The 17,500-nt window shown below is 42.3% G+C and overlaps 1 protein-coding gene across 1 annotated transcript in view; it reads right to left on the bottom strand.

Annotated features, from left to right (window-relative positions):
- sspo (SCO-spondin) overlaps nt 1–17,500 on the bottom strand; it is a 136,379-nt gene that overhangs the window by 8,563 nt on the left and 110,316 nt on the right. Inside the window, 5 exon segments of the mRNA XM_076291439.1 lie at nt 618–678; nt 1,857–1,952; nt 4,366–4,592; nt 5,366–5,530; nt 6,913–6,959. Of these exon segments, the coding sequence (XP_076147554.1) occupies nt 618–678; nt 1,857–1,952; nt 4,366–4,592; nt 5,366–5,530; nt 6,913–6,959 (596 nt within the window).

Genomic DNA, 17,500 nt, shown 5'->3' with positions numbered 1-17,500 from the left:
GAGAGAGAGATGGAGAGAGAGAGAGATGAAGAGAGAGAGAGAGAGATGAAGAGAGAGAGAGAGAGAGATGAAGAGAGAGAGGGAGATGAAGAGAGAGCTGTGATGATGGAGGACTCCTTCACCTCCCAGGGCTCCCTGTACAGGACTGATATCATGACACACAATGCACTTTATCCCTCTCCATTGCACTGTTAATGATAATGACAGCACAGCCATTTACTGTGAAGCCAGTTCATGCCATGATATCATGACACACAATGCACTTTATCCCTCTCCATTGCACTGTTAATGACACTAAGGTTAAGGTTTGAGAAAGAATGTCTCTGTAGTAGCACTGCAATGAGATGGGTAGATTCAGGATTACTCTGGACCATGTTAGGGCAATTCCACGCAAAACTGTCACGTCCATAACGCCAGTAAATACCATGGCATTGTGTTGGCGTTATGGATACGACAGTTTTGTGTGGAATTGCCCCCTATCATTAGCCTGCATGGTGAGTGTGTGATGGACCATCCTATCATTAGCCTGCATGGTGAGTGTGTGAGTGGACCTGGTTGCAGTGGGATTGAAAGGGACAGAGGAGGGGGAGGGGTACAAGCTGGTTTCTGTTGGTTACCTGGGAATTCCTTCATACACACTGGACAGCAGCTCCCTCCCTCCAGAACCTTCACTTCACCCTGGATGAGAGAGAGAGAGAGAGGGGAGGGAGAGAGACAGTGAGGGATGTATGCAGGAGAGAAATGTCATTCCCTCTGGCTAGGCTCAAAATAGCTCCTGGGTCTGTATGTGTGTGTGTGTGTGTGTGTGTGTGTGTGTGTGTGTCTGTGTGTGTGTATGAGAGAGAATCACCCTCCCTAGCAGAGAGTAGCACCAGTCACTGACAAATGACCGACTACATCTCCCAGAGTGCACTGCTCTGGGGCGGGGCCTGGGTGAGCTCCCCTGTGTCCCCCTGCGTGAGTGAGTGCACGGTGCTGGAGGTGAACCAGGGCGCTCATTTGAATGGAGTAATGAGAGTTGGGGGCAGCAAGGCAGACGTTTAGTGCACTACCGACTACAGGTCAATATGTTAGAAATGGAGACTAAGCAGAGGTCAGACATGGAGGTCTGGGGGTGAGGAGGAGAGGAGGAGAGGAGGAGAGGAGAGGAGAGGAGAGGAGGGGAGGAGGAGAGGAGAGGAGGAGAGGAGAGGAGAGGAGAGGAGGGGAGGAGAGGAGAGGAGGGGAGGAGGAGAAGAGGAGAGGAGTGGAGGAGGAGAGGAGAGGAGGGGAGAGGAGGGGAGGGGTGAGGAGGAGAGGAGAGGAGAGGAGGGGAGGAGGAGAGGATGAGGGGAGGAAAGGAGAGGAGGAGGGGAGGAGGGGAGAGGAGGAGAGGAGAGGAGGGGAGGAGGGGAGAGGAGGAGGGGAGGAGGGGAGAGGAGAGGGGTGAGGAGGAGAGGAGAGGAGGAGAGGAGGGGACGGGGAGGATGAGGGGAGGATGGAGGAGAGGGAAAGAAAGAGAGGAGGAGGGGGCATGGGGAAAGGGAGGGGAAAGGAGAGGAGGAGAGGGGAGAAGAAAGGAGGGGGGTGGGCTAGAGAAACTGAAAGAAAGCGGCTGGAGAGATGAGAGAGAGATGGAGGAGAAGAAAAAAAGAGGAGAGGAAAGAGGAGGAGGACTGAGGGGAGGAGGGACCTGAAAGTCACTTACACACACATACACACACACACACTGGGCGCATGGGACATGTTGTGTGTCCAAAGCTGCTGACCTGATCCTGACACACATAAACATGCAAAATCAGACACACACACACACACACACACCCCAGCGGAACCTCCTCCCTCTGAAATAAGCTTCTGAGTGTGTCATGTCTTACCTCTTTGCACTGTAAAGGAGGACAGATTGACTGGCATCTCTTCTGGCCGTTAACACAGCGGCACAACAGGCAGTCCATTTCCCACTCCGAGCCAGCCTACACACACACACACACACACAAACACACACACACACACTTATAAATAAATATATACACAGAATGAACATATGATACATACACACAGAGATTGTGCACACACACACATACACATTAACACACACACACACACACACACACACACACACACACACACACACACACACACACACACACACACACAAACTCAGATAATTTAAGGATATTTACACTTTCAGTAATAATGCTAAACAACACCAAAAAAAATATCATAATTGTTCAGTCAAAAGGCCCCTCAGAGGAGGAGGAGATGCACAAGTGCGTGTTTGTGTTTGTGTGTGTGTGTGTGTGTGTGTGTGTAATCCAACCCCCCCCCCCCCTTGCCGCCCATGCTGCAATGGCTCTCTCTGGCATTTCTACAGTGTTCATTAGGGCTACAATTACCAGCCATCAGCCACCTGTCGTACAACCCATTGGCCATGGCCGGCCGAGCTGGAACAACACAAGCGTTCCGCGTGTGTGATATACCACACCCCCCCCCCCCACCCCGGCAGCATAAAGGCTTAGACAAGAGTGGCGTCTCGAATTAGGGATGTGTTGTGCTGTCTTCTGAGGGCTCAGAGCGTAATTAAAAAAACAGGAGTGATGAGAGAAGCGCTCTGTAATGTGAATGCCTACAGGCACATCAATCAGCCCAAACTATTAGTCTGCGTTAGTCACTGAGGAGGGTAATGAGGAGCACAAACACACAACAATGCAACAGGGCTGCTGTGTGAGTGAATGTAAGACTGAGGGCTTTTCTCAATACAAAGTACATTAAAGAACGGTCTCCCGTTCTTGAAAGTTTGAACATGAAAAGTTAAGATTGTGAGTCCAGACTCTGGAGAACGCAAGGACACAGGACGCTCAATTTGCAGTTTGAGACAGCAGCGTTCTTGCCAAAAGCAGCCATTCTCTCGGAACAGCTTGAGAGTCTAGTCATTTACCTATTGCTCTATTGGTCTACCCAGTATTTTTGACATTTTTAACGTTAGTTGTGAAGCCTGTAGCCTACTGTTTATAGCCTAAACATGGATCGGATTGTAGCAGCAATTATGATAGGTATTATGTATCAATGTGCCGAAGAAGAGGCAACAAGGTTGCCATTTCTCTTATGTTAGTGTCACGGCTGAGCTGACGTAATGCATTGTGGAATCTTCAATCCACCAAGTCACCACCTCATGCATCCTTGATAAAACCAACGATTCGAGAACACTTCCGGAAATGTTACGCGTTCTTGAATAAATGCGAACTTGTGAATTGGAACAGTACTTCAGCGGTGATTGATTTTCAGAATGATTTTCAAGTTCATGAGAACACAAGTATAGAAAAGAACGCATATTGAGAAAAGCCCAGACTTTATATGTGTGAGTGTGTGTGTGTGTGTGTGTGTGTGTGTGTGTGTGTGTGTGTGTGTGTGTGTGTGTGTGTGTGAGAGAGAGAGAGAGAGAGAGAGAGAGTGTATGTGCACGCATGTGAGCAGGTGCCAGTGCCAGTGTGTGTGTGTGTGTGAGTGTGTGTGTCAGTGAATGTATGTGAGAAAGAGAGACAGAGTGGTTGATCATTGTGAGTTGATGTTTATGAATGAGGTTGATACATGCATATGGATGGACGTGTGTGTGTGTGTGTGTGTGTGTGTGTGTGTGTGTGTGTGTGTGTACGTATGTGTGTTTGTGCATCCATGTTATGAGTATTTGAGAGAGTTTATCATTATGTTTATGTGAATGACTGTGCCATGCATATGTATGGACTTGATTGTGTGAGTGTGTGTGCCTATGCAAGCAATGAGAGTGTGTGAGTGTGTAAGTGTGTGAGTGTGTGAGTGTCTTGCTTGTGAAGATGGAGGGCATTGGTGTGCCTCTGCACTTACTATTCATGTTTATGGATGAAAGAATTTAAGACTAAATACATATGTATGAATGACTGCTTTTGTGTGTGTATGTGTGCGTGTGTGTGTGTGTGTGTGTGTGTGTGTGTGTGTGTGTGTGTGTGTGTGTGTGTGTGTGTGTAAGCATGTGCATGTTTGTGAGTATGACAGAGAAAGTGTGTGTGGCATACGTTTGTGCAGAGTTTATAAGAGAGATGTGTGAGCATCAAGATTGTGTGTGTGTGTGTGTGTGTGTGTGTGTGTGTGTGTGTGTGTGTGTGTGTGTGTGTGTTTGTGTGTTTATGTCTACTTGTATGCAGACATGCAAACTGTATGTGTGTAGTATTTCTGGTATGTGTGCATGTGTGTGTATATGTTTGTGTGTGTCTGCGTTTTGGGAAGTGTTTTTTAGAGCAGTGTTTGTGTCCATGTGCAGTTGTTTGTGATTGTGTGTGTGTGTGTGTGTGTGTGTGTGTGTGTGTGTGTGTGTGTGTGTGTGTGTGTGTGTGTGTGTGAGTGAAGGCCTACATCTCTCAGCGCCCCCTCATCATCACACTGACACAGTGCAGGTATGACGCAGCGTCCCTGGTTGTCGCGGTAACGTCCCTCCTCACACACACAGCCCTCGGTGTGGTTGTCGTGGGCGTCGGTGCAGTTCAGCGCGGAGCTCAGGTACATGTCCTCACAGGTGCGCTCACAAAACACACCTCTAGAACCTGCGTCCGGCCACCGCCACGTCTCCCCCTCCGGACATGCTACATGCGGCAGAAAGGATAGAGATAGAGAGGGATGGAGAGAGAGAGGGATAGAAGAGAGGCAAGGAGGGAGAGAAAGAATAGAAAGAGAGGAAGAAAAGGGTACCAAAGGGATACAGAGAAGGAGAGAGGGGGGAAGCAGGATAGAGAGGGTCAAAGAGTGAGGTAGAGGAAAAGAGTGAAAGAGAGAAAGAGAGAGAGAGAGAGAGAGAGAGAGAGAGAGAGAGAGAGAGAGAGAGAGAGAACAATGTGACTGCATGAAAGACGATACTTTCAGGAAATGACACTAAGGCTTCTCAGGTGTTCTTAGTGTCGGCTTCTTCAGGGCAGAAAGTAGACTCCTGTTGATGGACACAGCTGGCTATTTGAACCCTCCATTGTCAAAGTAGCATCATTTCTCTTTCAAGGTGAAGAGCACCTAAGAAGAGTGCCTCACGATACACACACACACACACACACACACAAACCACTGACTTTGATGAGTACAGTACTGCGATCTTCACTAAAGATCCTGCACAACTATCTTTCACACATACTATAGAAACACTTAACATAGGGAATGTGTACACTTACTGTATGTACACAGACACAGACACAGGCACACACACACACACACACACACAGACACAGAGAGAGAGAGAGAGAGAGAGAGAGGAGAGTGAATCTTACAGACACACACACACACACACACACACAGAGAGAGAGAGAGAGACAGAGAGAGAGAGAGAGGAGAGTGAATCTTACAGACACACACACACACACACACTACCTACCACAGTCAGGTGCGGCACAGGTCCTGGTTCGGTCTGTTGGGCCCTCACACTCCACTCCGCCATATTGCTGAGCCTGCAGGATGGTCCGACTGGCTGTCTGCTGTCCAGAACCACAGCTCGCTGAACAGGGGGTCCACTCAGACCAGCTCCCCCACTCACAGTCCACTGAGGTGGGCACAAACACATCACACAAGTGGGTCTACCGTGGAGGCCACCGTAGACAATACCATACGCACAACTAACCATAGACACCATAGACAATACTATGTCCTATCTCTACAGTTCATCCCCTTATAATTGCAAGGTTATATCATTTTTTGTCAAAATTGAGTTATTGACATATTCTTATTCTGTGACAACTTAATAAGGTGAAGTGAGGTGTTTCTTGAAGTTGTATGCATTTTTGGACATTATATCTAAAGAGGCTTGTTCCACTTATCAGTACAACTCTATGAAATTCTAAAACTTTGAAGCTCAGTTTCTCAGAACTACTCATAATGCAGATAGAAACGTTTAATACCAAGGGAACAATTAGTTATTATAAAGTGCTACTGGATGAGTCAGTTTTTTTAATTCATTAGAGATTTAATGACTAATAACTATTTAGCAGGATCTTTTAAAGATATTATGGAACCAAAGACTGTTAAACATGTTAGATTAGTATTCTGTGCATCTGCAAAAATGCTGATGGAATACAAGGAGCTTGATCTGTCCACTCTGAAGAACAGTACTGCACCAGCCAACTGAAATACCTCCAGCATCTGACCTGAGAGCCAAGGAAGCCTTTGTAAGGACACTAAACACACTCTCTACGGGGACAAACAAAAGGTACGGGACTTTTTGATAAGAGTATCAGGGCTCGAGAAGGTAATTGATATTTGACCGGACGTCTGAGAGGGTTAGGGGCAAGGCTTAGGGGAATCGCTGCATATTTTCATTTCACTGAGATACTAATCAGGGTCCTCTCAAAGCGTTTAAGTTTCCCTCAGCCACCAGGATGGTGGGCCAATCAGCGACGAAAGGGGGTGAGGTTAGTCTCAAAACCAAAAATGGTTGTGGAAAGGTAGCAACAGGAAACCGCACTCTCTTGTATGTTACTTTTAAAAGGATTTATTGTACCATGCCCTTGACTACAGACGCGTTTCAGTGTCAAGCCGTCTTCAGTGTCACACTTCACACACAAAATACTTCATAAAGTACTTGAGTGAGCGCGCCTATATTGCTGAAACTAAGGTAGTAGCAACACCCACAAACATCAAAACATTGCAGTCGAAATAATGTGTAAATACATACTGTAGTTTCCTGACCGCCCGTGCTGTTTATTATCAGTTTGTAAAGGTTAAGCAAAGTAGGAAGTAACTTTAGGAGTCCATGATCAATGTGAATGGTGAGGCTGGACCAATAACTTAAAAATTCAATGCAAAATCTATGCCAATTATGATGCCAGGGTGGGAAACATTTCACAATTGTGGGTATCCAGACTATCTTCAGGAAGTGAGTGAGTCTGGTGAGACCATACATCTGCACTGCCCCACACCGTCACTCACCATCACATGGGTCCTCTGTGCAGTTGAACACTCCGCCCGTACACACACTAGAGTGAGAGGTAGCCAGTGTGAGATAGAGAGGGAGAGAGGGAGAGAGGAGGAGAGGAGGAGGGAGGGATGGTGGAGGAGAAAGGGCGAGGGAGACATTAGAGGGAGGGAAAGGAGTGATGAGATGAAGGGGGGGGGTTGACAGAGAAAGAGAGAGAAAGAAAGATGAGGTAGAGAGGAGAGAGAGAAGGAGAGATGAAAGAGAGAAAGAGAAAGAAAGGATGAGAAACAGAGGGAGAGAGAGAGAGTAAGAGAGAGGATGAGAGAGAGAGAGAGGGCAGGAAGTTAGATAACACAGTTCCAAACTTAATCTTCCAAGACAAAGAGTGTTTGACAGAAATCTACTCAGTGGGAGAGCCATGTACCCAGAGCTCATTGAGTATACATTACTTTTTTACATTAATGCAGAGGGGGCCAGAAAAGTCTGCAGGATCCTGCCACACCTTTAACAAATTGATCATTAGTTGGGTCTGGAGGAGCATGCTGCAAGGATATCCATCAACATATTGATCTCACGTCACACCCCCTAAATTCAAAATCGTTTGATACTGATGCTATAAATGATGCAGAGGCAGTGATGTATGAGGAGCCGTCTAGGCCTTAATTCATACTTGGTCTTACACACACTATCATAGTCTTGCACATACACCACTATACCCATGCACACTCACTATTATAGTCATTTTACATGTATGTATGAGAGGGTATAGTCGTGTATGTGAGAGAGTATAGTAGTGTATGTGAAGGAGTATAGTAGTGAATGTGAGAGAGTATAGTAGTGTATGTGAGAGAGTAAAGAGTATACTAGTGTATGTGAGAGAGTATAGTAGTGTATGTGAGAGAGTTTAGTAGTACATGTGAGAGAATATAGTAGTGTATGTGAGAGACTATAGTAGTGTATGTGAGACTATAGTAGTGTATGTGAGAGAGTATAGTCGTATATGTGAGAGACTATAGTAGTGTATGTGAGAGAGTATAGTAGTGTATGTGAGAGAGTTTGGTAGTGTATGTGAGAGAGTATAGTAGTGTATGTGAGAGAGAGTATAGTAGTGTATGCGAGAGAGTATACTAGTGTATGCAAGAGAGTATAGTAGTGTATGCGAGAGAGTTTAGTAGTGTATGCGAGAGACTATAATAGTGTATGCGAGAGAGTTTAGTAGTGTATGCGAGAGAGTATAGTGGTGTATGTGAGAGAGTATAGTGGTGTGTGTGAGAGAGTTTGCATGAAACGGAAGGGAGTTTGCATGAAACGGAAGGAGTTTGATTTCTCAGTTCCTGATTGGTTTGTCAATGTCACTTCTCTCTAGCTAGCCAATTAAAATCAAGGAAGGAGCGGGACCTACACTGTAGTGGTGGGCGATACTGCAAAATTTGGTATCGATCCAATACCAAATACATATAGGGTCCGTATTGCCGATAACGATACCAATACGATACTTTTTTCACTACTTTTTTCACTAAATACTTTTGTGTAGGGGAGAGCAGGATGTCATTATTTCTGAGGTGAATGAATGATCAATTCTTTAGGCAATATGTTTTTATTAATGTATTGAAGTGCACAGAATTATTAGTTATTAGGCACTGTAGAATAAATGCAAACCAAATTTTACAGCCTTTTTAAAAAATAAATAAATAACGAATAACAAAAATCTCTCCCTTTTTTCTGGTTTTAATTTAGCCTAAATATAGCAGGTCACATGAGCAAAAAATACTATGTTTATAGATAACACGTTTCAATGGGCTGCATATATTATTTGAACGTCTGATCTATACTAGGCCTACAACAAAATGTGTGTGATTGCTCAACAACATTCATGTTTATTTTCTAGTTTATCAATATATGCGATAATGATGGACATGCTTGACTAGATGGAAGCAATCAGGAGTGCATGATAGCCTATATGCAAGCATATGGACGAGCCAGTTGTTATCTTAGACAACAGCTCAAAGGTTTTTGCCATGCTAGACAATGGACATTATATTAGCACACCGTTAGGCTGTAGGCCTAAATAACAAGTGCACAAGTTGCACAAATGTAATCTAATGTTAGAGGGGGCGCGCAGGATAAGTGAATACAGCCCAGGTCTAAATGTAAGAATTAAAGTTCGTCAGGTTGCTCTCAGCTTCGCGATGTCTTATTCTTGAGCAATCACACTAACTGAAGACAGGATATGACATGCTAACATAATATTAGCCTACTCTTACAAGCTACCTGGGTATTCTCTGCCTCTCTGAAATGACTCTCCCAACGAACTCTGTCTCTGTGCCGGGGGTCTGGAAGTGGATGGATTTCCCTCCTCATTTCTTCGTTTTTGTAGCTCAGCATTTTCCTTGACATGTGTTTTTAAGTGTTTGTATAGGTTGTAGTGTTGCCACAGTATCGAATGCTCTTTTTACACGTATCACAAGTTGCAGTACTATCATTAGTGCCGTAAAATAGCTCCACACAACACTTCTTTTCCTCTTGTCCATCCTGATCTCTCATTCAATGTGCTATCGGCCTCGCTGCTCCTCTGCGCGTTGTGTCAGTGAGTCACGTGACGACACAACAACGAATCACAGCAGAGCAGCAGGAGGGGGAGGAGGAGCAAAGTGGGCAAGATGTGAAAGCAGCGTTCGCTCAGGATTGTAGAGGTGGAAGACACAAGCAACTAGTGAACGTAGAGGAGAGATATTTAAATTAAAATATCGATTCAATTACAGTTGTATCGATCAAATACCAATACCAGTGTTGGCATCGATACTATCGATATTTAGATCGATCCGCCCACCCCTACTACACTGTCAACAATGTTCGTGTAGACCTAGTGGTCGAGGAAAAAATCAGCCAAGTCCTATGTGACTAAATATTAAACTACTACTGCAAACCGAATGCAAATTAGGCTACAAAGACATGAGGGGTGCCTATTCTATTGTAATTGCCTAGGCTACCAGCTCCTTTTGTCTGGCTAAGTTATATTTTAGTGAACCGAGTCCTGAAAAATTGCTGCGGGACCTAGCATTTACACTGTCAACACAGTTCGTATAACGTTAGTGGTGGAGGAAAAAATCAGCCAAGTCCTATGTGACTAAATATTAAACTACTACTGCAAGCCGAATGCAAATTAGGCTACAAAGACATGAGGGGTGCTCATGTCTTTGAAAACTGACAGGTGGATCACACCTCCGTAACAACATTAGCTGATAAAAATGCGTCACACTACTCCACCGTGTGACCTTCTGATGAAGACGGAAGTATATGTTGAAACATGTCAAGGTAAAGAAAAAACATCTACCAATAAATGTGTATGTGATAAAAGAAAAACCAAACTTATGGATTCTGGACTTCCTAACCAACAGACCTCAGTCTGTTAGGTTAGATAATCGCACCTTCTCAGCCATCGAACACCAGTGTACCACAGGGATGTGTGCTGAGCCCTGTCCTCTACTCCCTCTTCACCTACGACTGCACACCTGTACATGGCTCTAACACCACTGTCAAGTTTAAAGATGACACTACGGTGATTGGTCTCATCAGCAACAACGATGAGATGGCCTACAGGGAGGAGGTCCAGCACCTAACATCGTGGTGCACTGATAACAACCTGGCTCTCAACACCAAGAAGAACAAAGAGCTCATTGTGGACTTCAGGAAGTCTAAAGCTAGCACACACACACCCATTCTCATCAACAGGACTGAGGTGGAGCATGTCACCAGCTTCAAGTTTCTGGGTGTCCACATCTCTGAGGACCTCTCTTGGACCCTCAACACCTCTACCCTGATCAAAAAGGCTCACCAGCGTCTTATCTTCTTTCTGATGTCCATCTGTCTCCTCAGATCCTGGTGAACGTCTACCGCTGCAACATCGAGAGCATCCTCACCAACTGTATCATAGTTTGGTAAGGCAACTGCTCTGCCCATGACCGGAAAGCACTGCAGAGGGTGGTGAAAACTGCCCAACACATCACCGGTTCCTCACACCCCTCCATCGAGGCCATCCAGGGCAAGCGATGCTTGCGTAAGGCACACATCATCAAAGACTGTTCTCACCCCAACCACAGACTGTTCACTCCACTCCCCTCCGGGAGGCGTCTCAGGTCTCTCCACATCCGAACCAGCAGGTTCAGAGGAAGCTTCTTTCCTGCGGCTGTCACCCTACTGAACTCTAGCTCTGCATCCCGGTGACATCCAACCAACTAAGCCCCCATCACCCCCTGCCCCGCCTGATGCCTCCTTGCCTGTGCCTGTTGAGGTGTCCACGACCATGGCAACCTTGACAGGGACAACAAGGAGGCGGACATCCCCTAGCCCCCCCCCCACAACTGCACTACCCTATCCCACCCATCTATCCCATCCATCTATTTATTTACAAATGTACATACTGTAATTACACTTATACTGTACATAGCCATATTCCACTGCTTTTCATCCTGCACATACACTTAATACTATTGTAATGTTACTGTTTCTGCACTACAATGGTACTGTTACCACACTGCACATAGTTGTACATACTGTACATATCTTTCTATATGGTTCATACTAAATATCCATATTTATTCAGTTTTTCTGTATATTCTTTTAATACACTGCATATATCTATATTGTTCTTACTACTACTATAATGGTACCGCCACTACATTGCACATACCTGTACATGTTGTTCATACATTGTTCATATTACAGTACATAGCCATATTTATTCTGCTCTTAACTGCTAATACACTGCACATATTTATATTTAATTTATGCTACTCTAAACCACCTTCTGCAAAACAACTGTATACTACTGTCTACACTGCACTATATTTCTTGTCCTGTCTATACTGTGTACAGTATATCACATTGCACTTTTCTGCTTTTTTGCACTTCTGGTTAGATGCAAACTGCATTTCGTTGTCTCTGTACTTGTTCTCTGCACAATGACAGTAAAGCTAAATCTAATCTAATTTAATCAAAAAAATTATCTGCCTCTGCTTTGCCTCTTTACGGATCATGCTATGAATAGCAGCAGCAATGTCTGCATAAGTTGAGACATTGTTATTGACCTTCTGGACCAGAGACATTCCATCAATGATTGTTGCTGTATTATATTCATCTGGAAGATTATCTGATAGTGATGCAAGTTTCTGCAAATGCTTTGCAAGTGCTGCTTTAGAGGTTTTCCTTGGGGTCCCCTCAGGTGTCGCCAAGGTCCAAGAGGGTGACAAAAGACTTCTCTTATGTCCAGTCTTGATGAACATGATGGTCTTGCTCTTGCCATGTGCCTGTGTTTTCTTTTTTGACTCATGCTCGTAAATGTCTTTAATTTTTGCTTTGTCAATGTATCATGGAATTTGTGCTTAGGTGTATCTGACTCCAGCCTCTATGTCATGATCTTTGCCTGTAGTATGAGCCTGAATCAGATCATCCCTAACCTCTTGTGTTGCTTTGCCTGCTGTAGATATGCAAATGAACTCATGTTCCTCTGAAAATGGATTGATCCAATTTCAGTTTCTGTCTCATCTCATCAGAACTGTGTAGAATTTTTAAAACTGTTGTAAATGTATGTACTTGTAGATCTTGGAAAATAGTTATTATTTCTTTTCAATGGAAATTATTTTAACATCAGATGAAAGACAATTTTAAGTATGATGATAATAATAATAATAATAATAATAATAATAATAATAATAATAATAATAATTGTACATAATGATAATAATGTGTAAAGTATGAGTATTTTCACCAACCAGTTCATCTACATCTCATTCCCACATTCTTACTAGTCAAAAGTACAACTGAAATGTATAATGTAGATCATTTTAGCACCTGTGATGCAATTACCATAATTTACCAACTATTAGCTGCAGCTTATACATTGATTTTGCAAAATTTCTTCAGCTATAATACACGGGGCCAGTTAATATGGTATATGGTTTTGTTTCTTTCAACTTGCATAAAACACTGTCCTGTGGCTTATACACAATACGGCTAATACACAGGAAATTACTGTATGTATTTCATGTGCCCTGGACATTATAAAATTATAATATTTATGTTAAGCTGGGTACATGTGGTGATGTGAACAATTTTCATATGGTATTCCTTTAATGTAAAGGTAATATGTGATTGGAATTTTGGGGTGTTTCCGAATAGTACATTTACAAATAGTAAATAGCATAGCAATGCAGACCTATGTAATCATTTGTATTTCAAGTCTCTGCTGGGAGGTAGGAAGGTATAAATACATTGATTAATGAGGTAGTGGGCATTTCAATTAGTGCTGCAACACGTTGTGTCTTTGAAAACGTAGATTTGCTCATTATTACACATAAATCTTGAATTTTATCAACCAAAATGAAGGGCAAAATCACATAATGATTCAAAATATGTATGCCAACATCAAACACCACATATGCATCAGTAATAATGAGGTTTGGATTATTTTCTGGGCTCTTATGAGTGGTTTAACAAAAAAAAGCCAATAGGCGGATTTCCTTTTTTCAAATCAGAGGTCAACTTTGAAGGCCTGTACAGCCACAAAGCTACAAGATCCAACTTGCTATCATACCATTTTATACTCTAGAGATATGTAGCTTTCAGAAAAATATAGTAAGAATTTGCCCCCCCAAGTGGTAGTGACACGCCCCTTTTTGGGCCTTGTCTCATGGACTACACAGGCTCACGAGTCACTGGCAACAGCAGACAAGGTTACCAAAAACGTCTGCCAGCCAAACTGTAATGCACGTCCTTTTTGGAATGTTGCTGGAATGCTAGCTAACTAGCTAACTGCAATGGCAGCAATCTTTCAGATCTCAGTTCACTAAAATATGACTTCGCCAGACAAAAGGAGCTGGTAGCCTAGGCAATTACAATAGAATAGGCACCCCTCATGTCTTTTTAGCCTAATTTGCATTCGGTTTGCAGTAGTAGTTTAATATTTAGTCACATAGGACTTGGCTGATTTTTTCCTCGACCACTAGGTCTACACGAACATTGTTGACAGTGTAGGTCCCGCTCCTTCCTTGATTTTAATTGGCTAGCTAGAGAGAAGTGACATTGACAAACCAATAAGGAACTGAGAAATCAAACTCCTTCCGTTTCATGCAAACTCTCACACACACCACTATACTCTCTCACATACACCACTATACTCTCTCACATATACTACTATTCTCTCTCGCATTCACCACTATACTCTCTCACATTCACTACTATACTCTCTTGCATTCACTACTATACCTTCTCGCATACACTACTAAACTCTCTCGCATACACTATTATAGTCTCTCGCATACACTACTAAACTCTCTCGCATACACTACTATACTCTCTCGCATACACTACTATACTCTCTTGCATACACTAGTATACTCTCTCGCATACACTACTATACTCTCTCTCACATATACTACTATACTCTCTCTCACATACACTACCAAACTCTCTCACATACACTACTATAGTCTCTCACATATACGACTATACTCTCTCACATACACTACTATAGTCTCTCACATACACTACTATATTCTCTCACATGTACTACTAAACTCTCTCACATACACTACTATACTCTCTCACATACACTACTATACTCTTTACTCTCTCACATACACTACTATACTCTCTCACATTCACTACTATACTCCTTCACATACACTTCTATACTCTCTCACATACACGACTATACCCTCTCATACATACATGTAAAATGACTATAATAGTGAGTGTGCATGAGTATAGTGGTGTATGTGCAAGACTATGATAGTGTGTGTAAGACCAAGTATGAACTATAAAATGCAATTCCAGGGAATTACCATTGCATGTAAATGCAAAAAAGCTGCTGCGTATAACATTATATTACTTACAGTATGATTATTCAGATTACACAGTCTTACAGTATTCTTGAAAACCACTTACTTGGTTAGATGTTAGCTTAGAGTATATGACAGTCAGTAAAAATAAATGGTCAATTCAATATTGATCAACATTCTTTGTTTTAATACAGCAGAATGATACTCAGTATACACTAATGAACACTTACCAATGTAAGCTTGAAGTAAAATCACAGTTGTGTATATATATACTTGATAATGCCAATCATATTATCCTAAGACAGATCTATTTATCAGTGGTAACTCTGAACTGGCAGCAATAGCTAGAGGCCTCAGTTAATGGTATTAGGTCAAATTTGATGGTGATATATACACTGAAGAATAAAAGAGTCAGCCCTTCAGATGATCAGTTTTAGACAGAACTTAGGATAGAATCTTATTTTCCACACAGCACAGCTCAGGTCTAAAAAGAGAGGTCTAACAGCACAGCTATGTTCCACAGATGTTACAGCACAGGTATGATTCAAAGGTATGAATGGTTGACAAATATGATTTCACAGGTATACATGTTCCATATAGTTAGTGAGTATAGTACTCACACAACAATATAGTTCTCAGAATGTCTCAGTGTAGATCTCAGATAAGTCTCAGTATGGTTAAATGGTATGTGCACAGATATGTTGAGATATGGTCACATGTTTGTAAGAATGTATGTTAGTAGGTATGTTGCTAGCAACATTGTCAGAGATGTATGGTTGACAGGTGTGCACACAGACAGGCACACACGTAATGTCATACACGGTCATCACCACTGGTCTGGTCTGGTCTGGAACCTAAAAGGCAAAAGCAAACAAGTTTAACAGTTATACCAAAACAAGGAATGTCTGCAATTGTACAATTGTTCAATACAACTAAGGTATTTAAGTGAAGTTGTTACATTACATTAGGCTGACACATTATAACCTAACGACTAACATGGTAAACAGTTTAAGCTTTTTAAATAATTCTCTCAACAATTCTAGGACAATTAAAAAAAGGTAGAGTAGGCCTACAATACAATTGTTGCACCATCAAGCTACTGGTAGTTAAATACTAGCCTATAATATTAAATTGCAAACAAAGCAGAATTCTGTGTTTTATTGTTTTCAGTTTTAGTATAGGTGATAGCTAATCATATTTTTTTAAATATAAAACGTAAACAGCTTAGAAAACTTTGCAGGCAAAGGGTCTGTTGCTGTTGATAATCATATGAGTAAGGACAGATCATTCTGATACTAAGTATCTTGATAACCAACTGCTATAACTTAAACAGCTTGCTAGGTCTGTCAGCCACATTTTTTCCTACAGATTACAATGTACTACAACTGAAAAGTTTGATTCACGTGCCAGGCTACACTTTAATTTAAAGACCAGAACAATGCAGAAATGAGTAGGCCAAGTAAACATTGTAGCCTGTGTTGACAACACAAACATTATAAATTAGCTCAACTTCTGTTGTGTGTTTTAACAAGACTTTAGTTGTATTGTCCATTTCCTAACAGTAGCCTATTCATGGCTTTCATAAGGTCCCTTTCCACAGGAGTATTAATAAAGCACCAATGCATTCATAATCTAGGTGCTTGATTGTATACACCTGTGGAAAGGGACCTGATGAAACCCATCAATAGACGAACTATAGTATACCGTGATAAGTGTTTACTTAGGCTAGCTTCTACGTAAGAATCAGGAGCGTAGAATGACACGTAGCCTGGCCAATTTGATACACAAACAAGCGGTGTACAACGTTAAATATTTGTTAAAATAAAAACAGGAGCATATATTTGTTAACTTTAACTAAAATGTGAACGGTAGAAGCTATAACGTTATGACCATAAACAAGTAGCTAACTTGGGTGGGTTTCATCAGGACCATTCACACAGCCTAGCCCTAGGCTATAATCAAGCACCACGCAATCTGCATTCATAATCTATTCTAGGTGCTTGGTTCTATACACCTGTGGAAAGTGACCTGATGTTGAATAGAACCAGAGCCTAGTATCTGTAGGCCTAACGTTACTTCTCTGGTTTACGTTAACGTTCTAGTTAAAACGCTGCTTAGCTGGTTAGTAGGCCTAATGAACAAATGTAATGTTACGTTTGATTGTCGTTAGCTATCGAAACCTACAGCTAATAGGTCACTGTAAAGTTGACGACATATTAACGTTGATTAACAGTGGGTTTCCTTACATAATACATATCAACGTAGCAAGGTGCTAACGTCAACTATTTCACTAACGTTAACGCTACCTAACGTTATAACGTTAGTTTAGTTATGTGTGACCCATCATTTAATACATATAATGCTAACGTTACATAATGTTTGACGACATAAATTACTCAAATACCAAAAACCGGAACACTTACCTTGTCTGTAATTAGAGAAATGTGCCTCTGAAGGAGAGTTTTACAAAGTGACCACGGCACAGCAGGTGAAGACGTTCAGCAGATTCACAGCTCCAGCGGTAGCTCGCGTTCAGCTGTTGATTGCTTATTTCTTTCAGCTGTAGGTCACGTCATAATGCTAAAAGTTGCCGCCAAGGCGGTCAATGTTAAGTCAATGGGAATTTATTGCTCTTTTATCGTAAATATCTCAAAAAGTATAAAGTTTACAAATGTAAAAATTATATTGTACAATTGTCCGTTACAAGACCTTTGTAGGAGTGTTTGAATGACGTCAGACGGTTCAGTGGTTTTACTGTCAT

This window comes from Alosa pseudoharengus, unplaced genomic scaffold (genome assembly GCF_046254945.1).
Source record: "Alosa pseudoharengus isolate Yale_2024_CS ecotype anadromous, Long Island Sound unplaced genomic scaffold, YU_APseudo_1.1 YU_APseudo_1.1_scf_18, whole genome shotgun sequence".
NCBI classification, from domain to species: domain Eukaryota; kingdom Metazoa; phylum Chordata; class Actinopteri; order Clupeiformes; family Clupeidae; genus Alosa; species Alosa pseudoharengus.
The sequence above is the reverse complement of the archived record's forward strand: the minus strand, read 5'-3'. Positions and strand labels throughout refer to the sequence as shown.